Raw genomic sequence first — 27,103 nt, 5'->3', positions numbered from 1 at the left:
GAATGCTGTGAAGCCAAAATGGCAAATACAGCTTGCTTGCTGAGAAAAGACCAGTGTTAAATGAATTTATACATTTTAAAATGTTTTTTTGCTGGCAAAAAGGATGTAATTTTAATATTTATTATTTGGTGGTTTGCTACTATGATAATGTTATTTATTTGTTTATTTAAAGGTGACATCCAATTTGTGATTTTAAGCAGTACCGTTAAATGTACTTCTCATTCATAAAAAATGATTTGATGTTCATTGGCTGAGAAAGTCACATGATTTACAACTCATTCATTCACAAATAAATTCTTTACACTGATTTGTCAAAAATGTCACATGACTTTTAAAACTGGGTTTTAAACTCACTGCGTGTGTTTTTAGAAATATTTCTGAAGAAGTTCTATTAAATTAAGGATGAAAGTGCTAAAACTTATACTACAGTCTCCTTCTTGCTGTCTTTTCAGTAGAAAAGTTTTCTTGTGTTTTATTTGGTTTAGGTTTCTGTACTTCCCAACTGTACAGACTTTCGCAGAATGTCCAGATTGTGTTTTTCTGACAAATTACTGCCAAGTCATTCAGGACTGAATTCAGAAAATGACAGACATTTAAGTTTCAGACTTCATACCCTTAAGAAAATTCACGTTTAAGCAAAACCTGTTATTCTGATAACTTTCTAAGTTTGTAAGAGCAATATTTAAAAATTGTCCCTATTTGTAGGCCTTTGTCTCCTCAATATTAATGGCTTTGTCCAGATTTCTTGCTCTATGAGGTTGAGAGGTATGTAATACACTGCTTTTTGGAGTTTGATTTCTCTCAATTTATATTACTGTGTCTTTCGGCTTTTACCGGTTAGGGGTCGCCACAGCGGAACTCCGGTCCGCTAATGATTGGCAGTTGATTTTTATGTACTGACTTGCCAGGCCTGATGCACTTCAATGAAGATACGCCCATTCACGCATGTCTCCATGCAGAAGATGCTCTAGCTGAGAATCGAACTGGAGAGCATCTTACTGTGAGGCGACAACGCTACCACATCACCACCACCGCGGGTTTCTCAATTTATATTACTATTTTATGTAATGTTAGTCACAGCCTTGTCTGTGGTATGGCAGAAGTCCCCACACCATTGTTCTGCCCTGCTTTTTCTTGCTGTATCTCCATCTGCTACTTGGCCTGTCTCTCTGTGGGGGAATATAAGTCACCCAATGGAGGGTGACCTGGTGGGTATTCCATGGTGGCCTACAGTGTTATTTCAACAGAGGCTGGAGTGTTGTCTCACTGTCTGTGGACATTAATAATACATCCAAGTGTGTTACCTGGCAGGAGTCGGAGGAGATGATAACAGTATGGATGGATTAATGGCATGGCTCCTGAATTGGTTGTCTGGGGAAGATCTACAGGTGAGTATGACAGTCACTCCACTACCTAGCACTTCCAAAAGTGAGTGATGCTCTGATACACATAACAAGGTCTTTAGCCTGGCACATTTAAGCCAACTGGCTCCTTGTCAGCTTGCCATACTCCTCTGCTGACATGCTTGCCTGCTCTCCCTGTCTAACTAAGCTAACAAAAAATAAATCAATTGTGATATGAATTCTGAATGTTTACTGAGTGGCAGATTGAGAATGCAAACACCTTCAGTGACCACTGTACACAGACTGCAGAAATTCAATATCCACACCATTACAATACAATTAATATGTGATGTGGCTAGCTCACCACTATCAACCAATTAATATGTGATGTGGATATCCCACCACTCCCAACCAATTAATATGTGATGTGGATATCCCACCACTGTCCACCAATTAATATGCAATACCCCTGCACTGGTCCAGTAATCAAGAAGCCTCAATCTTCACCACTAGGAGAGACATACACAATGGGATGATGACATGTATACACACAGTAAAGTACAATTTCCCTTAAGAGCACATAGAGATCACAGTCAGTCTGGGACTGGTTTCTCCCTATTTCTCCAATAAGACTCCCCACTGACACAGCTATAGAGTAAAGATCTCAGCTGAGGGGGTCAAGCCAAGACCTGCAGCACCCTCTCTGTCCAACCAATGCTTTGTGTCCCTGTTCAAGTAGCTGACACATGCACACTTTGAGATTTGATTTATATACAAACATACACACACACCTGGAGAAGGCTAGCACAGATTTATTAGCTATGCCCCCTTCTGCCCAGACTCCAAGGTAGTTATCACTGCCACCAACCCATCCTTATCAGCTACTAGAAGGCCCTTACAAAGGGTGACCAATCCTACAGTGTAATGTTGCTATTATCCAAATGGTAAGTGTGACAAAGAGCAAGGCTATTTAGGAGTGGCCTGCATAGTGTCACCAAATACATATGCAATTACTCTTAGAGCTTAAATATGTCTCACAAATAGCCACAAAGATAGGTGTAAATATATTAAATAATAAATAAAAGAACACGACAGTACTCAAACAACACAGTAACTACAGAGTTCAGAATCACAGGAAATATTTTAAAAGAACATTGCAGGAAAGTCTCAAATAAATATAGAAAACATCTAAACTAATCTTTACTATATTCCTATCTATATCTAAGAGATACTATGCCCTAAATAACTTACTTACAGACAACACACAAGCAGAAGTGCTGATGATGCATTTTTCCAAATCAAAGACAAAATGCAAAATGCAAAGTCTCTCTCTGAAAGAGTTCTTAAATTACTATCAGACATTACTGCTGGATCAGCTTGGACGATATCACTCTTTTTCACCTGCCTTCAGTTCACAGGCTAACAGAAACTAATAGAATGTTAACATCTCTGTGTGAGAAATACATATCTCTCAGATCTTTGCTCAGAACTGTGTAGCTGCTATGAAGTCATAAAGCAATCAAACACTTTACATTTTAAGCATAGTAATTACTTTTCTTTTCAGACAATAGAAAAACTTCTAGCTCTAGACATTGTATCTGTTTCATTGAAGCTGAGAGATAACACAATCGTAAAACAATTTCAGCGTATTTTCTTGAAGTTTTTTAAGTTAACTCTGTATGTTCCTGCTTCTACTATTATATAGTTGATATATATTTCTGTTCTTCTCCAGTAGGGTACACTGTGGGCACAACCTTGAAGCTCAGAACTGTACAAACCCTGCTCAACATATATTTCTACACTAGTAGTTTAATATACACATAACATATAGTTCTCTTACATTTGTAAGACAAGCATATGAGTCATATTGATATTCACAAATATGATTATTTACAAAATTCCAGATAGCTGAGCTGGCAGTGTCACAATATCATATGATGAACTGATGGAAACCACACATGAAAATACAGAATATCATCTTCAAGAAGAGATGGTGTCTCAGCAGCAGTTTTCATGCCCAATCCAGTGTCAACAATGCAGATTATCAGTGTTAACACATGCTGTTAGAGACTTGCTGCATTGATGCAGTGCTTAGGATAATAGAATCATGGGATCATAGGAAATGACTAGGGTAATGACCCTAAGGCCCTTACAAACCTAGCCAAGTTTTACCCTTATTTCAATGACCATCATGAATTGCTCCAGTCCAAGAGGGACACAGGTGGAGCCGCCAGGGTGAATTTATGGCTAACCATCCAATAGTCCATATTGTGCTTGAAAAGGATCCCAATGAGATGCTCTGTTTGACATGATGTGAGACTACATTCCAAAGGTGTGATAAGCTCTCGAGACAAATCTGTCCCTCCAGCAGGTTCTGTTAATGTCACATACCAGGTTAAGATCTTTAGAGTGAGTAACCCATGTGCAATTTGACTTGCAGATATGCAGCATAGATTGCCTTATATGCAAGGCATAGATCACTGCTGAGTAGTCTGTATGAAACATAATAAAATGACAGTGATTTCAGATGATACACATAGGACGGATGGTGATGACCTTGAATTTTCCTTGTGAGGAACATTTGTGGTCTCTCCAATTGCTGCATGTGCTTGTACTCTATGGGCTTGATGAGGGAAAAGTACAGAGATGGTATAAGTTCTTTTTTTCTGGATACAATGCTTTTACTTATGAGATGAGCAGTATAGAATGTCCTTCTTACTTCTGTGGAGACATGGTGATCAAAGGTAAGGTTACTGTCAACCTGTGTGCCCAGGTCTCTCACCACTGAGTGCGTACTTAGGGTGTTGTTATTGATATGGTAGTTATCAGGAACATTACACTTACTGAAAGGAATGATAGTACATTTTTTTGCATTGAGTTTAAGGCCATGACTTTGGCACCAATAATTTGTTTGTGTAAGACCCTCTTGTAAGATGTTGATATAATTTGGAGATTCTATGACCGCTGCCAGATTACAGTCATCAGCAGATTTTGTCAGCCACAGACCTTTAGTTTTAGTATGTACTTCGGAGAAATAGATTCCAAACAGTAGAGGTCCTATGACTGATCCCTGTGATACACCACTGCTGTTGGAGGTGGATTCCCCTGTTTTGACTATACGGGTTCTATCAGTGAGCCAGTTAGCGACCAATCTAATGATATAAGGGTTGATACCAAGCTGGCTGAGTTTGTCAATGATGCCTGAGTGAGGGATAGTGGCAAAAGCCTTGGCTAAGTCCAGGTAGGACTTAGCTTAGCTGTAGGCTTCTTACAGATGTGGTTTGGAGACACGTGCCACCACTGCTGTTGTTGTTATGAACTAGGCCTTTGCTACTCAGTGATACAGAGTTTGAGTCTGCTGTGCCTAGTCTTTGTCTGTGATCAGTAATTTCATGTACACCACAATTTAGTCACACCCTGAGGATTTGTCCTCAGTCATAAATTTGTACACTTCTCTCACACACAGTTAGCTTAGTTTAATTACTACAGTAAATGTACTACCCTGCCAGCATGAAGCCTAAGTCTGGTTTTGGTCAGGGGCAGTCTAGATTTCTGTATGTTTTTAGGGCATGATCATTGTCTTAGGATGGGAAATGACACTGAATTATGCAAATTTCATTCAGGTGTCCAGTGTTCCACTTCTTATACTGTGAATAATTACATATTATTGCTGTCTGTTTTCTGTGTGTAGTCTGTTACCTGTCAAGTTATGCTAGCTGTGCTGGATGTAAGCTTCAGGAGATTGCTTAAATAATGGTAATGCCTATTGCAGTAGGCAACCTGGGCAGTATGCATGTGAGTGATTGTATCACTGCAACGCCCACAATGTAGTTGGCACATTACACTATGTGTCACTTGAACAAGTGCATTATCATAATGCATTGTTTTCCTCCAGAGACTGGAGCATTTGCAACAGGACATACTGAATGCACTGTCCTCCCACATGTTGATGTTATTCCTCCTTAGCCAAATATTTGATGCTGTCATCCCTGTCCAGTTGAAGATGCTGCAATTCTGGTGCCTAGACATATGATGGTACAGCTGACCTTGCAGACTGGAGGATGAGCATGCACATCAGTCATCATATCCAGTGGCTAATCCCTGACTATACAAGATGTTTTCTCAACATATATTGGGCAGCATCCACAACTCTACCAAAATACCAGAATAAGGACTTTATCAAATCAAACAAGTGCTCAGTTACCAGATGCATCAACAGGTAAGTTTCATTATGCATCTCTTTGGCTGCAGTTCTGTGGGGTTCACTTTTAAATTTCGGAATCCCAAAATCTCGAACCTCTAAATCCTGATGTTCAGAAGTTCGAGGATTTGGACTCTCGAAATGTATAAATGGAAATTGCCATATAATGCGGAATGGGAACTTTACCATTTGCACATTATAGTGTGATCTTGGAGTTGGTATATTTAAGTTGTGGGGGGGGTGAGGGGGGGCTTGCCCTCCCGCAAAAACAATACATATGTGGTTTTCTTCTTTTAGGTGTGTTTTATGTTTCATTTTGAGATTCCAAGACCTTGAATTTCTGAATGTCAGAATTAAGACATTCAAGGTTTTGGGATTTCAAAAATTTTAAAAGTAGTCCCATTATGGGGTGCCTCATCTTAAACATGAGTAAGGCATGTGGAGGATGGACAGTGAAAACCTGTAATTACAAGCGCATATTAATGATATAGTGACGTACTTTCTCTGTACATTGTTTATTCTCTGGTCATTTACAAATTTCTATAAGTAATTGCACAATAGATGGGAATCTGGGATATGTATTTCAGTAAAACATCTGTGTAAGATATTCATTCTCTAAATATATGTATTGCATACACCTCCAGTGTATAGGGCTGAAACTGTCTTAATGATAACATCATTTTAACTCACAGACTGACAGTTCAGGAGATGTTAAACCCTACAGTTCATATTTTTGTTTTCAGAATTTTCAATCTAGAGGATCTTGAAAGCAGTGACTCTGCAACTAATGGCATTGATTACAAGTCTGAGATGTGGTACATCACTGAGTCTTTCCATGGACGCACAGCACTTTGATAGTTTTTAATGGAATTTGAAGTATTTCTCACCTTACTGCACATGATAATTAGAATGTGCATAACAATCAACAGTCAATCATCTGAGAGCCTTATGTAGTGTTACCCATATGGTGCTGGAATGTTCCGCATGACATTGTACACTCTGACAGACATACTTTAAGTTTCAGGGTCAAATGGATTCCTTTAAAGGCAGTTTGCTTTCAAGTGTGGAACATTAATTTTTCATGTAGCCTGCTACAACTCGTTACTTAGGTGTTATGTGTCCATGCCTTCCAGTCTTTGATTGTGTGACTTCATTTGACAGAGAAGCTCACATTTGTTTACTCCGCCATGAGATTACTTTTAGGCATTTTATACCATATTTACCTCAGCTTATAACCTAGCAGCGTGTCTCATTACTGTTGCAGAATTATGCATAGAGCTCTTTGGGTGGACAGATGCTGCCACTCTTTCTTATTTGCATTCCACAAGTAAAAGCATTCCTCAGGATCACAGTATTCTGTTAGCTCTCTAATATTTATGACAGTATTGCCATGTGAAAATTGTTTTTGAATCCAGTTCATGTACTTGCTCAACTATGATTTTGCTTCAGCAGGGGAAAGCTGATGATACCCATATGCTGTGACTTATATTTGTCACTATATATTTTTTCCTGCTGAGTTAACATTGATGATTGTTTATTTATGTGTGGGAGTTTTTCAGATCTTTGAATTCCCTCTCTGCTATATAATGGAGTATAACTACATAGATTTGTTATGGAAATCTTTATGATTTTCCCAGATGAAGAATTTCTCTTCCATGCCACACCAGAAACAAATCTGATTCTCATCCAAAAACATAAGACCACATCAAACCATTTCAGTATTACTCAGAAAATAAGGTCAGTAATCATTTTAATGAAACTAGGCAGACATGAGATAAATAATTTTGTATATGATATAAACCAACTTCATAAGAATAGGATTTCAGTCCATTTGACTTTAAAGCTAACTAGAAAAGATTTGAAAAAAATAGTGTATTAAGTTCTAGGCTATTCAACAGAATGGCTATCACAAGCCATTCATCATAATACAGTAGCCCTAGAGATAGATTTAACAACATCAAACTAAACTTTTATTTTTTCAGACAATGCTACATAATATAACTGACATATGTTCTGAAGACACAGGTTGTCATATTAACACAGCATACTCTGAGGTTTGGTATTCAAAAATAAACAACTATTTTAATCACAATACAAAGGAGAAGAAGTGAAAATGCTATGCTTTAATGGATATGAACTCCCTCAGATATATCATTCTTAATCTAGCTTTAATTAGAAAGGTTCTCCGTAATGTTCTACACAATGAGTAGATTGTATAACACAATGTCCTACTGCTGGAAATAAAAGTCCAAAATCTTGGAGAAAATTTCTGTCTAATGAACCTGCCTTACAAAAATCTAAAAAAATTGATATGGGGAAAAGGCATGCCTATGTACGTACATAACTATAGATAGATATATCTTGTGCATGTGTGTATGAGCACATATGTAGGTGTGTGCAGATTTATACAAACCTCAGTGTCTGTTTAATATCTGTTGCAAATGCCCAGGTTTGCTGTTTCAAAGTATTACAGCTTAGCTTTTCACTGATTTGGAATCGTCCTGCCCATTCACTTTACAATCCCACCACCTCTAATTATGTTCCTTTCCCCTGTATTAACAAACTGCTTTGATCCAACTGTTTCAAAGACAAGTAAAGATGGTGTTGATGTTGTGAGGACTTTAACGGTGGTCCTCTGAAGAACAAAACTGTGTATACAGTGTAGCATCGAGTTAAGAACCCCGTATTGGTAGGTACAGGGTGATATCCACCTGAAAAATGCTGTCAAAATAATTCAGTGAGTTTCAACAGTCATTATGTTTGCAGTGAACTCAGGCTTTTTTATTTTTTCAATTAATTTCTTTCTTTCTGTATTTCTTTCTTTCCTTCTTTCTCTTATGCCAACTGCTATGATTTCAACTATATTGTAAAATGAAATTGCTGTACAGTACCATTACTTATCTGAAACCTAACACACAAACACACACACGCACTCTCACTCACACTTAGTTGTGAGCATGTAAATGTTTGTATAGATACAATCTCAAATGTATATGACAGTACAGATCTTGTTTTGCCACAGTCTAAGCAATATACTAACAGTATTGCAACCTGCATGGTAAAAATACACAGGATCTACAGAACATGTGTGTTTTAGATCTTCAATAAGGACAAGAATCGATAAATGTCACCCTGATATATGTCTAAACACATATTATTTCTCAATAACAGTACTAACAAAGGTAATTTATTACTTATTTTTCAGAGTCAGATGTAGCGGATTTTGATGGAAGAAGTTCTCTGCTGTACAGATTCAATCAGAAGTCCATGAGCACAGTGAAAGACACAATTTCTCTGAAGTTTAAGACAATACAAAGTGATGGTGTTCTACTGCATGGAGAAGGACAATATGGAGATTACATCACGTTGGAATTAGTGAAAGGAAAGCTCTCGCTGTTCCTCAATTTAGGTACTATCTTTTTTCTGTAGCTGTTAAATTACACTGGAATATGACATTAAATAGTGCTGACTAACATTAAGTTATACACATATACTAAAGGGACTATTATGATACTGGTTCATTATTTCAGCATTGCATTACTAGGGGTGATTTGGTAAGTACTGAAGATATTTCTTTTTTTACTGTACGAGTGGTCTTGGCATCCAGCTGAACAACCATCAGGTCAGATAAATGGCACATCTCTTTACAATATCATCTAAAAAAAGACATTTCATGAGTCAACCCCCCCCCCCCCCCCAATGTTGCACTACACTGTCAGTAATGGAGCATGTATCCAAACTGCTGGTATTGCAATAGCATTTACAGACTTTTAATCTTTCTGCTATCAAAGGTAAGTGTACTAGATGGTAGGTGGGTATTGATTACATTTGATTTTTACCTAGTCATGACTTTGTAGTTTTATGAGCTTTTTTTCAGAAAGTGTTGAAAATACAATCCTTAGAGTCAGATACCATACAATTGTTGCATGCTTTGTTAAATGTAATATTCCTTTGACAAAAGCTTTATTATCAGTTTATTTCTAATACTGTTTTGATAGCCTCCTTTTGTTCTGGGTGGGTTTATTTTCCTAAGAGCAAAGACGAGGGTAGAGGTAACAGAGTAGGTACATGATCCAAATCATCTGTTACTCTACAGAACAGCCCTGCTTTCTTTTTTAAGTAACATTTTTAAGCTGTTCAAGTGCACGATGACCGTGACTATAAAAGGCTATAACAGATCCATGGGAATGAGGTGAATGATGAACGTGACTATAAAAGGCTATAACAGATCCACAGGAATGAGGTGAATGATGAATGTGACTGTAAAAGGCTATAACAGATCCACAGGAATGAGGTGAATAATGAACGTGACTATAAAAGGCTATAACAGATCCACGGGAATGAGGTGAATGATGAACGTGACTGTAAAAGGCTGTAACAGATCCACGGGAATGAGGTGAATGATGAACGTGACTATAAAAGGCTATAACAGATCCACAGGAATGAGGTAAACAATGAATGTGACTATAAAAGGCTATAACAGATCCACAGGAATGAGGTGAACAATGAATGTGACTATAAAAGGCTATAACAGATCCACAAGAATGAGGTGAACAATGAATGTGACTATAAAAGGCTATAACAGATCCACAGGAATGAGGCAAATGATGACCGTGACTATAAAAGGCTATAACAGATCCACGGAAATGAGGTGAATGATGAACGTGGCTATAAAAGGCTATAACAGATCCACAGGAATGAGGTGAATGATGAACGTGACTATAAAAGGCTATAACAGATCCACGGGAATGAGGTGAATGATGAACGTGACTATAAAAGGCTATAACAGATCCACAGGAATGAGGCAAATGATGAACGTGACTATAAAAGGCTATAACAGATCCACAGGAATGAGGTGAACAATGAATGTGACTATAAAAGGCTATGACAGATACACAGGAATGAGGTGAACAATGAATGTGACTATAAAAGGCTATAACAGATCCACAGGAATGAGACAAATGATGAACGTGACTATAAAAGGCTATAACAGATCCACAGGAATGAGGTGAATGATGAACGTGACTATAAAAGGCTATAACAGATCCACAGGAATGAGGTGAACAATGAATGTGACTGTAAAAGGCTATAACAGATCCACAGGAATGAGGTGAACAATGAATGTGAATATAAAATGCTATAACAGATCCACAGGAATGAGGCAAATGATGAACGTGACTGTAAAAGGCTATAACAGATCCACAGGAATGAGGCGATTGATGAACGTGACTATAAAAGGCTATAACAGATCCACAGGAATGAGGCGAATGATGAACGTGACTGTAAAAGGCTATAACAGATCCACAGGAATGAGGCAGCACTTTCACTAGAACAGTACAGAGACTGTATGCATTGCTATCTGTGAACGTTTGACATTTTTATGTTGGGAAAACAACCGGGAAACTATCAAAGTAGGTATATATGTACAGGCTATTAAATATCAAGATGAGAAAAACACTTTGTACAAACCCTACTCATCATGTATGAATTGTAAAAGATTTTGTTGTTTTGTGTTTGACCACATATAAACTGTTTATTTCAAATGAGATGTCAACATTTGGTCAAAATAAAGGAACTGTGTGAGCAGTTCTGGTTAAGGGCAAACATAAGTCCAGGCTTAAATGGCAGTTTGAATATTAAAGTGTAATTTAAAGAACATAGCTGCTAAATTATACACCCTGACTACTAATATTATGTGTTATCATGAGACTGTAAGCTCAGATATACCCAGACATATTTTTAATGGGTGTTTGTTCTGTAGAGGTCGTGATAATAAATCATGAAACAGCAAAATAATTGTGGCTCTAGTAGTTCCTTAATGTAGTGTTTGCTTAATTTTGATTTTTTTTTGCACTCACCTTACAAATGATTTTATTTATCTATCAATCTATCTATTTATCTATCCATTTATTTATTTATTTGACACTCTCATTACAACATTGTTGTATTTTTGGCTTGATTTTTCAGGTTGTTAACTTTTTTATTTAATTCACATGATGCTGATTGGCAGTCTATCATACTCTAGAAATGATTTATTTTCCTTATATGTTCCTTTCCCATATCTCATTTATTTCCCTTTTATAGAACTATCATATGAACAAGTGACTGCATATTCTTTTGTATTTGTGATATTACTGAATGGCATATCAGATAATATTACATTTAACTATTGTTAGTGCAATAATCTCTAAACATGTTTGTTTTAAATACACTTGTTTTACATCATATATCCTAGAATTAGCATATTGATAATATGTTGTTTCTTATGAAACAAATTAGATTGTTAGCTCTACCTTAAACATTTCAGTCCTTCCCAATGACTGTAAGCTTCAGTGTTTTACTTGCAGTAAATAACATCAGGACAGTGAGTTGTCAGTCTCAGTTTAACTTAGGGGTTTAAGGCTGCGGGTTATTAGCATGATTTATTCTGCAAACATTGGATTGACTCTTTCAATGTCCATCTGCAATCTGTGTAACCTTGTCCAGGTTATTTAACCAGACCACGCTTCTGGCTCACCTATGAAAAAGGTCATTTGTGACAATGGGTTATCTGCTTTGTAAAATAGTGACAAGTGTCTTCATACTGGTAAAATATTTCATCGGTGCTGTTGTCCTACCTGTAATCCCTCTAATATGTGGATTGCAATTATGCAAATGAAGTAGCTTGCTAGTTATCACATTACAGTATGTGTTTGCTGCACAAATCACTGCATCTGTGCTCTGGACCATCTCAGTCTCTAAGAGGGAGTTGTGACTTATAAAAAGAAAGGAAGTCTTCTTCTGCTCTATTTAGACAGAATTAGCATCGCTGTAATAGCCATGAAAATTACGGGAATGTAACATGATATCTTCTGCTTCTTTCCGCTGCTCCCATTAAGGAATGTTTCAGCGGATCTTTGGTCTGCAGAATTAGCAGCAGCAGAGTTTTACGGTGTCGAGTTGCCAGCCTGGTGCCCAACCTTCCTCAGAAGGCACACACATGCACACACTCACACCTAGGGCCAATTTAGAATATCTAATCCATCTACAGACTGTCTTTGGGATGTGGGAGGAAACCAGAGCACCTGGAGGAAAACCACGCAAACACAGGGAAGACATACAGACTCCCCACAGAAGGCACTAGTACTTATGCATATACAATTTGAATTCTGTTTAATGGCATTTCACAGTCCGTACTGACATCTTGCAGACATGCATGCGCATTGAATATCTGCAATGAATTACACAACAATTTTAAAATATGTCTTCCTGTATTTGTAAGAGACCTTTGAGAATACCCTAGAAGGTAATGCTGTCTATTAGTCATATAGACCATTAAAACAATATGGACAACATTTGACACACATTGCTTAAGAAAAAGTTAATTGTTTTGATAATGGTCACTGTAATAGTTTAGGGTAAGATATAGTACCATATGATATATATATTTTTTTCAGTAAATCTTTAATATCATTATTAAATCACAGCTGAAGCAGTGACACAGGTGATACATTATTATAAAAAGCAACGTTTTTTCATGCAGTATGCACATTTGTTATTTTTAGCAATTATCATTTATTCGGACATTATAGAAATTGTTCAAATCCTTCTTTGCCTTAAACTTCAGTCCTCCTTCTGAGCATTATTCTGCATGCTTTGCTAATATATTTTTCCACAGTTTCCATTTACTTTTACATAATTTACTTTTTCCTTTTTTAAGGATCCCACCTCCATTGCTTTTATCTCCTTTACAATATTTAGTACATCAATTACAGTTGGTTTAGATTTAGATTTTCTGGTAATTGCTTTTTTGCATGCGAGTAGCATGAAACTTAGTAAGGCCTTACTCTGCCTAGGAATTTCACAGCCTACATCCCAGATCAAAATCATTCTTTCCTTAGTTAAAATGATTTGCTCCCCTCACATTTCTGACAGCACAGATTGTAAGGAATTGTTAAAATCTGCAAACTCATTACATTCCCAGAACATGTGTTCCAAACTACTTCTCACTTTCCCATCTCACATGCAGCATTTGTTATCTCCCTAATGAAAAATTCCCTGAACTCTGCTTGGGGTATAAAATATATATGCAAACACTTCTACGCAGAAATCCTAAACCATCTGGACTTTGTGGCATACTTGGGAGCCATACACATCTTCTCTTTGTTCCTTGATAAATTGCATTTTCACTGATTTTTTCCATTTTTTTCTAATCTCATCTGATTGATTCTTATAGTTATCATGCAATATTTTATATAACTTACTAATTGCCCTATTCTTAACAACTGCTTCAGTTCTCAACTAAACTAAAAGCTCTACCATAGCTAGTCTTTCACTTAGTTCTCCCCTGTTCATTATCTTTGCCTGTTATCAGTCCCTGGTATAGAAAAGTTTCTAGCCTGCAGTCCAAACTTGTGCTTCGCCTTGTCCCACTCTATTACCTTCCCTTCTCTATTTGCTCGAAATGCCTTGGTTCCTTTAATGATATTCACTTGTAAATTCCAACCTTCTCTTGCCTATTTTCTGTACCCTTACTTGTAGTCATCTCTTTTGGTAAAAGTCTTGTTTCTCCTTTCTTGTGTTGCCTTAGTCCTTAGAATATTTTCAACTACTTTATGATACAATGAACTGCGTGGTTGTAATTATTCTCCTTAAGGACCTGCATCAACAAACAACATTCTCCTTATTTCTCAGCCCAGCCTCCTCCCCCTTTTCATCATAATTCCATTGCCCTTTGATTTATAATCTTCTGCTTGTGTTTTGTATATGAGCTCTAAAGTATCCCTTCAAATCAGGAAACCCTTAACCACCTTATTCTTTCGGGAGAATCAACTTGTCCTAGTTAGATTTTTTCCTCTCCCCCTCCCAAATAAATATTTATGAAGTAGATTTCTCATATAACAAGTGAAACAGCACAGCAGAAAGAGTCAAGAAAAGCAATACCGTCTAAAGAAGAAATAAAATGAGTTACTACGTCAAGTAAAGAGTTGTAACAAAGGCAGTAGACAAGCTGGGAAGGTAGCAAAACTGAAAAAAAAACTGTAAGATTGATGTTGAAGAAAGGAAACAATATTTTGTGAGGCAACACACAATCTTAGACCAGGATTCATAGAGATTTGCTATATATCTGTGCAAAGCTAGCACATCTGGGCAGAATTGTATAGAGTCATATCCAAAGTGAAATAGGAAACTCTTTAGTGCAGCTAAATGCTCTCCGTGGTACATATTGTGCAGGTAGTTTTGGCCCTTGGTACATAAATGAGCAACAAGGCAACTATTCAGACAGACACATGTGCAGTAAAACCTACACAGAAGTGCTAGACAGTTCATACAGTGACCATATGTCACATTACAGAGATATAAAAAAAAAAATGTGAACTCACTCATTCATCCAAAGAAGTCAATCAATGAATGTTACAGTCATGCTGGACATATTAAATGCTAGCCTAGGAAAAACAACAGAAAGCACCACCTAAAACTATATAAACATACAATATGTAGAACTGCAATATTATGGGCTTTGCATGTTTGGACATCTGTTATATGCATAAAAAAGGGCTAATGGTATCTTAAGAAATAGGGACACATATAAGGACAGCATATAGGAGTATGCAGGATCAGAGTAAAGTAGAACAACATATATCTGTTGGGGATTTAGCTCAATGCTGTTGCTTTATGTGGACAGAATGGAGGAGGTGAACAGATAAGTGTGTGTGGGGGAGTACAGCAATGCAGACAGGCAGATAGACAAATGTATAAAATACAGGCAACCTGGTATGTATGAGAACCCATTAAAATGTAGAGACATTGGGTTGGACAGAAAACAACAGTGGGCAGAGAAATGGTGAAGGGGAGATTAGTCAATGATGCACTGGCTATAAGCATAACCAAAGAGGGCACACCTGGCTGGACAAGGTGTGGGATTCAAGCAGCATCATGCCATCCTCCTCTCCAGCCAGAGAGATATTAAAATTTTCCTTGTCTTTGTTAATTATGGATATTATTCACCTACTGTGTCCCAGAGTCCCTCCTTGATATTTCACTCTAAAATCTCCCCGACATCTGTCTGAATTTCTTCTTCAGACATGAGTGCTACAAAGAGGAAAATGCATGAGGCCATATAAGCATAAGCACTGGGGAGTGAACATATAGAAGAGATCAGGATCTCTTGGTACATCATCATCATCTTCACAGCCACATAGACAAGGTTGTTTACCAACCTTAAATGCAGGACCCACTGATACCATACATTTAATAATATGGAGCATCAGTTAGCTCCAGTCATTGGCTATGCCATATTGATACAGTACTCTGTTGTGCAACCAGCACACTGTCCCTATCTCTAATGGAGTAGCAAGAAGCAGGCAGTAACCCCACCCTCCATCTCAGAATGGAAAAGGTGACAAATGTCACTCCTTCTTACTTTTAGCTCCTTCAGTACCTGAAGCACTGTAGCTAGGATGAGACAAAGAGAATAGCTGCCTTGTGTTAACAGTATCAAGGATGTATTTAACAGCACTGGCATTCAGTTAATACTGCATCTTGCACACACACATTTTGAAGCATTTTATCACTCTGTGTCTTACACAGTGTATCAGCAGTATTCATGTAATGTTAATACTGCATCTGTGGTCAGGGATGAAGTACTCATTTCTCCATGTGTGATGTTCAGCTGTAGCAAGCTACTTGTTACACTTGTAGCAAGTGTGTTATGGTACAGTTTAAAGAACCTTTTTTGGTCTTCAGTTTGTAGGGAGAAAACTTAACGTTATTTTTTCTCTTCATCTTACAGAGTTGGGGGGTGCATGCCAGATTGCGAAACTGTACAGGATGCTGGAAGGTGCAACTATAGGTCAGAGTAACTGAGTTGCTAAGTAAACTCGTGTTGTCTAGATTACAGTCAAGACTCCTTCCTTTTCTGCTATGGAGGTAGGTGACAATATTATTTTCAATTGCCACATGATGTATCTGGTTGGTTGTTAGTGTGGGCCGCACTCTTCCCTGTTGAGTCTATGGCCAAGGCTAACAGGATGAATGATGCTGCTATCCTGTCCAGGAAGATCACTATCTGACCATATTGCTGCTTACCTCTTTCTCAACTGTAGCTTCCTCTACCTGATTCAGCAATGGAAGAACCTTCTTCAGACAATGAAGTTGGCTACCAGGACTGAGAGTCCAGGATAGCCTCCTACAAGGCCTGCCTGACCTCATCAAGTTCAAATTAACAATCACTTCAGAAGAGCAGGCCACAGCTCTGGTGCCTGTGAAGCAAATCTATCATATGGACCTGTAGAAAGGAGATGCAATGGAAAGATTAGTAATAAACTCAAAAACCAAATAGCAGCAGTGCACACAGAGGTGTGCAAAGTAAAAGTAAAATAATTGTGCACACAATTAGAGCCTAAAGGTACAAGCAGCAATGGAATTTTATGTTCCAAATGAATTAAATAATCCAGTTCAAAACAAAGTGAAAAAGTTTATTAAAGAACTTGTTTAAAATCTAAAATAACTGTGAGGCATTTTCATCTGACCCTTCAGACTTCTTCAAAACAATAAGATCTTTGCCATAAAATTCAAACTTAAATATCCACACTGATTAGTTAATCACAATCAAATTAATAAATCAATTAGCTATTTTACATAATTGTAGTTTAACTACATTAGTTAAAGTCCTATTTGAGCATAAATAGTCTGCTCTATTTAAAACATAAAAAACTCAATATACTACAAATGTACCATAAAAATGCTCAGTAAAATACTAAAAAATAAATAATTGATGTTATAAAAATACACTTGTTAGAATTACAACTTTGCTGTCTTGCTATCAAAACAGGTAGTAGTGAAGTATGGTCATTTAAACCTGGATGTGTAGTTGCATTCAACTTTAGTTGCCTACGAAGTTCTTTGTATTCTATGTCTGTTGCCCAACTACCAGCCCTATAATTCATCTGAACTATCTCTAAGATGCCAAATTTGAAATCACCACAATTTTTTTATTTTAACGTATGTTTATATAGGTTCATAGGTAGGTACTAGGCTATCAGCCGTATGGCCTATACAAGCCTAGCCAAAAAGGTACCCTGGTTTTTGCCACCCAAGAAAATTATTTTCCTGTGCCACTGTCAAGCAGAGCCACAGAAATGATCCCTGGGGTGTATTTCCTGTTTCTCATCCAATCATCAAGATTATTCTTGAAGAGTACTAATGAGGAGCTTTGTCTGATATAGATAGGTAGTTTATTCCAGAGTATGGGAAGTCTCTGGGACTGGAATCTATCCCTCCGGAATGTTCTGTTTATTGTGGTGACAAGGTTTAGGTCCCTAGAGCGTGTAGCTCAGAGGGATTGGGACTTCTTTAAGTGGAGCATGTCCAACAGCTCTGAGTTTGACATAGCTTTGTGTGTTAGGCAGAGATTACCTCTGAGCAGGCGATATGCAATGGAATAAAGCTGGAGTTTTTTGAGACGGTCTGTGTAGGGCATCTGTTTGAGGCCAATAATCCTCTTTGTGAGGTATTTCTGCAGCCATTCCAGTTGTTGTAGATGTCTTGTGAGGTACATACCAAAAGGGGCGCTGTACTCTATATAATGGGCCTAATGAGTGATGAGTAGAGGGGAACAATGACCTCTTATTTTCTGGATGAGAAACCTTTTGTGATGAGGTATGCCACGTAGAAGGATTTCCTAACTACTGTGGCAATGTGATTATCAAAGGAGAGACTATTGTCCACCTGTGTCCCATGGTCTCTTATCACACTTTTGGTGTTGAGTATACTACCACCTATGTTGTAGTTCATGGATACAGAGTTTTTACAAAGGGGATGACAGTGCACTTTTTGGTATTGAGCTTGAGGCCATGGCTTTGACACCAGGCATCTGCCTCAGTAAGGCTCTCTTGTAGGATGTCCACATCGTTAGGAGTTTCGATTATGGTTCCTAGTTTGCAGTCATCTGCGAACTTCATTAGCCAAAGACCTTCTGTGTTAGCCTCTACTTCAGAGAAGTAGATACCAAACAGGAGAGGACCCAGGACTGAACCCTGTGGTACTCCACTTGTCACTGGTTTGAAGTTGGATTTGGAGTCTGCTACTTTCACAGTGTGGGTTCTGTCAGTGAGCCAATTGGCAACCCATCTTGTGACATAGGGATTTATACCTAGTTTAGTGAGTTTATCTATAATTCCAGAGTGGGGGATGGTGTTGAAAGCCTTGGCAAGATCTAGATAGGCTGTGTGAACAACATACCCTTGTCTACGGCTTTGGTGACTGCTTCAAAGAAGTCTATCAGTTTTAGGAGACATGATCTGCCTTTTGAAAACCCGAACTGGGTGGGGTCCAGAGGTTGGAGATTACCAATGTCTTTGTTTATAAGTTCCATGATGATACGCTCCATGCCTTACAGACCAGGCCCATTAGGCTAATGGGGTGGTAGTTCCTGGGGTCTGTGGTGGCTCCCCCCTTGTGGAATGGGATAACTGTCACTGTGCGCCATTCAGCGGGCACAAAGCCTGAGGTGAGGATATGATTGAACATGGTACTTAGGTGGGGTGCCAGTTCATTCTGTAGTTCATGTAGAATGCAGCCTGGGATGTTGTCTGGTCTCATGGATGCTGTGTTCTTGGCTTTGGAGAGTGTGGTTTTTACATGTGCAACCGTGATTACAGGAACTTTGCATTCTTCTGGTATAGAGATGGGCTCTTTAGGGGGTGAGAGGGGGGTAAAGTTAGCACTGAACCTATCTGCCAGGATGTTGGCAATTTGGCAATATCAGTTGGGTCTGTATATTTAGTGCCATTGCGCTGTAACTCAGAGCAGATCTGAGTGTTGCCACTGAGATACTTGACATAGCTATAGAATGCTTTGTGGTTGTCTTTAGAATCAGTGGCGATTTTGTTTTCATAACTAGCTTTGAAGGATTTTATCAGGGATCGCAGCTTCTTACTGAGGCTGACCAGGGAGCTCCTCCACTCATGGGATATTACTCTCTTTTGCAACAGTTTCTTCCTTCTGTTGTACATTTTGTTTATGGCAGGGGACCACCAGATTGGCTTCCATTTTTTGGAGGATAGCATCTTGGTTCTGTTTGGGATAGCATGACCCATGCACTCGTGTAAGTGCTTATAAAGTGCAATTGTGTAGGATTCTGTAGTCATAACTGTATTGTCCATCTGCATGGGTGTCTTGAAGTTCACCATTTCTGTCTTAAGAAGCATGAAGTTGGCTTTGGGGAATTTTTTTACCGTGGTTTCTTAGCTTATGGTCGGATCGCACCAATGAGGCTTTGACTTAAGGTGTGGAACACTGGTCACTCATGTTGGTAATGACTAGATCTAGGATACTGTTGCCCCTGGTGGGGGTGTGGATAAGTTCATCCAGGGTATTGGAGTTTATGAATTCCAGAAAGCAGTGAGCAAAGGAGTTGGTACAAGAGTAGTTTTCCCAGTTAATGGTGGGGTAGTTGAAATCACCCATTATTAGGGTGTTTGGTTGAACCCTAATATTTTCCAGTACATCAAGAAAAGAGGAGTGGGAATCCTGGGGCATGGTGGGGGATCTGTAGCAAGCTACAATTTGGATTGCAGTTTTGCCCAGAGTTAGTTGCACTTGGATAACCTCAGATGCATTATGCTGAGCAACTAGCCTGGAGGTGTGGATATCCTTAATGAATATGGACACACCTCCGCCTTTGGTGTTCCGGTCCAGGTTACATGGCCGAAAAATGTGGTATGAGTTATAGCTTGGTAGTGCAGGGGTGCTCTCTGGAGCCTTGAGCTAGGTCTCAGTCACTGCACAGATATCGATGTTCTCCATTTTAAGGAGTGCCTCGAGTGAGTGCATTTTGAGATTTAGACTTCTAGCACTGAGTAGCATCACCCTCAGTTTTGCTTACCTGTTCCTGTTATGGTGGTGAATTTGTCATTTGAACCTTGCCTAAAAAAGGCACTATAGGGGCGGCAAGAACCTTAGCCATTATTCAGAATCCCAAGGGTGACAGGTGCAGGCCATCTCTGGCAAGGCATTGTGGTCTGTCGACCATGTCACCCAGGCAGACAGATACTGGATCCCTTTAGAATGACTCCAGAAGCTTAGCTAATTGTTGAAGTCAATCATTTTGTCCTTGTACTGCGGTATCATTCTGGGTGATGGCAGAATGTTACTCAGGGCTAGGGTCATACCTGCCTGGGCTACAAGATTGGAGAGCTCTTCCATGTCTCTTTTCACGTAGTCCAGGAAGGTACATCTCAGGTCGTTCACACCAACATGGACAATGACAGAGTCACATGTGTATTTGTTGTGGCGTGACTTGAGTGCATAGGTTATGTGGTGGATCCTGGCACCTGACAGTAACCTTCTCCTTGTTTAGCCTGGTGAGTGAGACATCAGTGTGCCTGACTATAGAGTCACCTATGAATAGTGTGTTGGGTACGTTGTTTTGCCTTATTGGCTGGGGTTGGGTGGCACATTGAGTCTGCGGGCTATGTGTCATTTGGGTTGTGTTGGGGGGTGGAGGTTGCTTGCATTTCTGCTTTGGAGGTCTCTGTTGCTTGAGCAGATTATTATTGAAAGCCTCCATGAATGTTTTTGTATTTCTATGTGGGGATTTTGGTGGTGTAGATTTAGTGAGACTATGTGATGAGTGTGTTGTGGTGCAAGCGTTTACCTTCTCCGCTTGACTGTCAAGTTCAGTCTTGGATGGAGAGAGCTTTACCTCCAGTTTGGCTAGATAAGTGCATCTCTCACAGGTTGTAGTGTTGGGGTGGTAGGAGGAGAGGGTTGTCTGTGTACATGAGGCAATTTCTACACTGCCCCAAGATGCCCAGATTCATCAGATAGACAGGAGAGAACACTGGGAGCTGACCCTTGGACATGCCTGAATAAAAAAACTATTTTCCTCTAGATAAGTGAGGAAAGTGAGTACAACAGCTGTTTTTCTCTAAGCAAGTGAAGCACCAAAACTGTTTTCCTCTAGGTAATGAGGAAGGTTGAGTGCTGTAGTAATTGGTAGCTTATTTAGTGCTTACAACAAGTTCTGAACAAGTGCTGATCACAAATAAGCAAATTCAAGTGCTAAAACTAAGAATCTGTATCTGGACTAAACTAGTTACAGGAAAGGGGGAAACAAGTGCGGGCTTTTAAATCAGAAAGTTGAGAGAGATGTAAAAACTGCCCAAGCGGCCAATAAATACAATTTCTGGGCCAGAACCACTCCTTATGTGGTAGACAGGTTACCTAGTGTTTACCACTCCCACTGATAAGCTAGAAGGCTTTCCTCCAACACAGAAAGCTTGGGGGGCTCAGAAGCTTACATACAGTCCTGGATGCAGCAAATCTGAATCTGGACTACACTAGTTACAGGAAAGGTAGGAAAAAGGCTCAGATTTTTTCTTTTTTTTTTCTTTTCTTTTTTATATAGGCCATTGTTTGTGTTACAATGCGTAATATCATACTTGTGCTCATAAATTTGTTTATTCAGTTTTCTTTCTGTTTTACCAATATAAAATGCCACACATGCAGAGCACTTTGCTATGTAGACTACTCGCTGAGTCAAACAGTTCCCATTTCTTAATGTAACTAAAATCTCATTATCAATATCAACCAAGGTTTTATAACTAAACAAAATGTCTGTACAATAACTATACCTACTTCACCTACTTGTGACCTAAGTATTATAGGAAAAGTTGTTAAATCCTGCATTTTTTATCGCTAGATGATTCTTTATATTTTTGTCAGTCTTGTACACAAATTGAAGTTTATCTTTCATTATGGAGATCAGGTCAGTATTGGTTGGAAGTATATTCAAATTTCTCTTTACTAAGTCTTTAAAGTCCCTTACTCTGAGTATTTTGCAACAAAGGCTCTATTGTAACTATTGATCTTGAGTGATTTTTTTTTTGCTTGTCATCAGGACCAATACCTAAAAGTTGTATATACCGAATATCCCATTTGTTGAAGACTTCAGTCTTGAAGCTGTCTAACATACTCTTTGGGTACCCACTGGCATAAAACACTTGACACACTTTCACTATTTATGAGAAACCAGATCTCTACTGGAGGTCATTCTTGCAACCCTAATTAATTGACCCTTTACTATACTTTTGTTTGCTGGAGAATAGGTGGCAGCTATTGAAGTGCAAATAAGTGTTGCTAAAAGTAGGTTTTCTATAAATTCCTAACTCAAAACTATTGTTACTAGGAGGCACAGCAGGTAGAGTGCAGGCATGTGGGATAACGTAGCACAACTCAATCACCATTTTTCCCTAATGTTGAAGCTTCAGTCAATAACCTATGTATGTTTCCTCAGCTGACATTGACAAGTACAAGCCAGTAGAAAGAACAGCCTCAATCATAATACAGGGAAAAAATTACACTGACGTCTACTTACGATATATTTCAATGTAATGTTGCTTAACCTACCATTACAATGCATGGAGATCATCTGGGTTAAAAGGTTGCAGAGCATTACATTGATACTTGTGCTGCTCTTCTGACCTGAAAATCCTCATGGTTACAGCCTATAACTAAATCAAGTCAGGACAGCCACTTTATTCTTATAAATATCTTGTGAACAGCAAATGCTCTTGAAAAAGTTACAAGCAGCAGCCTTGGTAGCTTCTTTGAAATATTGTAGGCAGACATGTCATATGCAAGTTTCATCATGAAAAAACTTTAAGGTTATGTTTTTTGATGTGGAAGGACAGGTGGGTAATATTAGGATAAAAATATATTTGCAGCGGTAGCATTGTTACCTCACAGTAAAAGGTTCTCCCGTTCGATTCTCGGCTGGAGTGCAGAGAGTGCCTTCTGTGTGGAATCTGCATGCCCTCCTCGTGGTTGGGTGGGTGTTCGGAAGACATGCGTAAATGGGCGTACCTTCATTGAATGTTGAGCCGACACCTCGGCGTTTGTGAAAATCTACTGCCAATCATTAGCGGACCGGAGTTCCGCTGTGGCGACCCCTAACCGAGAAAAGCCGAAAGACAACAACAACAACTCTTTAGTTGAATTTTACTGTAAAAATTGAGAGACTCCAAAAATGCATACGCCATCTACTCAGTTTGCAATATTCTGCTGAGACATTATTTCAGAAATTCTGTTCAATTTTAATAGTGGACAAGGAAGGGAAATTAGTAGCCTGTGTATGCACTGCCCCAGTTATAACAGGCTGTTAGGACACAGCTGCAAATAAAGGACAATACTGAAATACAAGAGGAAGATGAGAATCTAGAGAAAGAAGTTTTATAGTGAACAGCAGAAAATACTTCTTAATGGACATAGTGGTAATGTATTTTAATGTATAGTCACTGGGGTGAGTAATGTGGATTTATGTAGATGTTGAAACAGAAGGCAGAGAAAGAATGTAGCATGATGGTCAGTAAGGCATCTACAAAGGTCTAGCTGAAGGGTGACCATGGTGGTTCAGCAATTAGCATTGCCACCTCACAGCAAGAGGTTTTCTGATTCAATTCTTGGCTGGGATGCCTTTGGTGTAGAGTCTGCATGTCCTCCCTGTAGTCATGTGGGTTTCCTCCGGGTGCTTCGGTTTCCTCCCACATCTTAAAGACATGCTGAAGGTGGATTGGACACTCTAAATTGGCCCTAACTTTGAGTGTGTGCATGTGTGTGCCTCCTGTGGAAGGTTGGGTGCTGGGCTGCAACTTGACACCATAAAACTCCACTGCCAATTGTGCTGTGGATAGTTGTTCCACTGTGGTGACCCCTAACGGGAAAAGCCGAAAAAAAGAAAGGGCTAGCTGATACATTTGTGCTACTTTTTAGGCCAAATATCTTTTATCATTATATGGTTACAGTCTATAGAAACATAAATAGTCAGTGGAACAAAACACATTTTATTCTTTAAGAAGGTCTTGTGAAAGGCTTTGGAATAATGACTTTGAAATACTATGTGCCATTTCAATAACCTTATAAGCAGTGGAGGAAAAAATAATTATGTTAAAAACTACAAATGGACTGTAGTCTGTGGAAGAACTAAGGAAACATGAAATGCAGATTACAATGTTTTAAATAAAGATTACACTTTTTTTTTAAAATAACTATGGCAAAGCAAATAATGTCATGCAATGAAATGACAAGATAGGAAACTTTGGACAGATGCATGCTTTTCACAAAGTAGACTGTAGTAGAAATATTGACAAAACCAAAACATTGACAGTTACAAGACTTACTAATAAAGCCTATGCCATTAAATGTGTAGTAATCAATGTATAAAACAAAATGTCCAGTTAGGCTTCCTGACATATCATGACTAGCTAGTCTATATTTTTTATATGGGTAAACAATTCATTAATACAACAAAAGCAATTTCTTTTGACCAGACATGGAAATCACATTACCACTTTAATCAGAAATTACTTAAAATATTGTCTTTCATCTGAAAATCTGGTTTTCTATAATGTCCTGTTAACATTTATAATGCTTCCAGCTTTTTTCCATCTCACCATCTTTAACTGTGAAAATCAATCTATATCCGCTGCTTGTATAAGTACTATAGTAATAAACTCTGTCCATTGTAACACTTTCAGATGTCCCATCTTACTATAAGGAAATACATTTCTAAATTCATAACTCCTCAGTTTTCTCCAGTATATCTTAAACAATCAATGTAATTAAAAATACTTCTATTCATTTGCTTGAACTTGTGCATTTTGAATAATTTATAGCCATAGCCTAACATACAATGGCAAGGGTAATTGCAATATATAAAACATTTAGAGTAGACAACCAGCCTGTATGTTTCTGGGAAGAGACTGGAGTATCCAGAGATACTATAAAGTTATCTGAATAGCATGGAAACTCCACACAGAGAATGACAAATGGTCAAAATTCAATGCAGAGCCTAGATATGTGAGGTACAGAACTCAAACACATAGCTACTATGCTGTTTACAGAAAGAAGGAATGAATTTAATTAAAAGTATACACTGATACAGTTTCCAGTAAGTTAATCTTTACACTACCAATTGAAAAAATTGGAATTATTTTGTTGCTCTTCAAGCATGATGATATTGCAAGCAGCTCAGTGAAACTGTTTCTAAAGTGTGTTGTTTCTCAAGCAAAAGGGAAGCATCAACTGACATTTTATCCATAATCAAAAGAAAAAGTCTTTTTAACCAAAATTAAAATAATCATATAGTGTAAAGGACTCAAGTTCCAAGCTCTTAATGAGCTGCTCAGGGATTAATTCATCCAAATTTAATTTCCCTGTTGAGCAATTTGTTCACTTGGTTTATCTGGACAGCATAGGCAATATATTGCTTTTTGCTACTGACATTCTACCCAGAACAAAAACAATTTGCTTCCAAAATACATGCATTTTAACCAGAATAAAAACAGTTTTCATACCTCTTTGCTGTCCCTAATTTTGCAGAATGTCCTTAAATTTGCCTCATAGTTTCACTTTTTCCTAGTTTTTTTCTTGGCAAATCACTGAAAATTACATTGTCTCAATAAAGCCAAATATTATAGTTTAATCGTGCCTCTTACTAGTCAGAAAAAACATACTAATGCAAAACATCGCTCTTGTGCCATCAACTTTTTTTTTTTTTAATTATTAGTGTAATTTTAAAAAACTGTCTCTGACTCTGAGTCTGTGTTCTAGTATTATTGCTAGCTTTGCCCAGAATTATTTTGCAAAGAAGAGATAGGTCACTCTTTAAACAAGTACAACTCTGTACTCTTTAAAAAAATTCAGCTCCACTTTATAGTGAATTGAAAACACTACTGTTGAGTTACGTCCTCTGAAAGTCACCTGTGTTATCCTACTCTGCATTAATATCCCTTACTGATGGACTCTTCATTACTCAGTTCTCTAATACATTCTCACAAACTGAGTTTATAGCTATACTTACTGCATCTGATGATGTATTCTTTGAAAACGAGATTGTGCATTTTTCTATAAAGTTTGTTGATCCATCCCTACTTGCTCTTCCTTTTGCTTCTGAGCCACATTATTTGAGAGTTACCTTTCCTTTAATGCTCCAAATTTAGGGGTCTTTCAGAGTATATTTTACTATTTTTAATGTTTTTATCAATGTTATCCACATTTTTCATACTTTCTATTTTTAATTCTATTTTCCATGGGTTTTATTATGTGAGGATATCAAATATTGATATCTGTGCTAGCACGTCTGGCTGCAGTTTTGTAAATACTTGTAAATAATTATACATTACCCTATCTTATAAAAGCCAGCATGACCAGCTATAATTTTGTAATAAGTTTGTGTTGTTTTATTGTTTCTTTGATTTGTGTAAGATGTTTTAATCAAATAGTGTTCTTCTGGCTGACCAAATGTACAAGTCTTTTAAAAAGAATTCTGAATGCAGGTTGTGCCAGTCAGCTGACCTAGAGTGATGTCATCATGTGCCAGAGCTGAAAAAAAATGGTATTTCTGCAGCAATGCTTTTTTAACTTTTCAAAAGTCTGAAATGAGAGAGTAGAATTTTCATAATAGCTTTCTGTGACTTTTAAAACATTCTGCTATAAAAAGCAGGTTTTGCATTAGTTCAGTTCATTTAACAGTTGCAGTTGAGTGCACCTGAGTTCAGTGTAGTGCATTTGCAGCATT

At 38.1% G+C, this 27,103-nt stretch overlaps 1 protein-coding gene across 1 annotated transcript in view; it reads left to right on the top strand.

Annotated features, from left to right (window-relative positions):
• LOC122802342 (contactin-associated protein-like 5) overlaps positions 1–27,103 on the top strand; it is a 2,566,556-nt gene that overhangs the window by 335,115 nt on the left and 2,204,338 nt on the right. The window contains exon 3 of the mRNA XM_044071980.1: positions 8,750–8,953. Within this exon, the coding sequence (XP_043927915.1) occupies positions 8,750–8,953 (204 nt within the window). The remainder of the gene's footprint in view (positions 1–8,749; positions 8,954–27,103) is intronic.

The sequence above is a fragment of the Protopterus annectens genome, chromosome 5.part0 (genome assembly GCF_019279795.1).
Source record: "Protopterus annectens isolate FY-2018-M chromosome 5.part0, PAN1.0, whole genome shotgun sequence".
NCBI lineage: Eukaryota > Metazoa > Chordata > Ceratodontiformes > Protopteridae > Protopterus > Protopterus annectens.
This window is presented reverse-complemented; position numbering and strand designations above follow the sequence as displayed.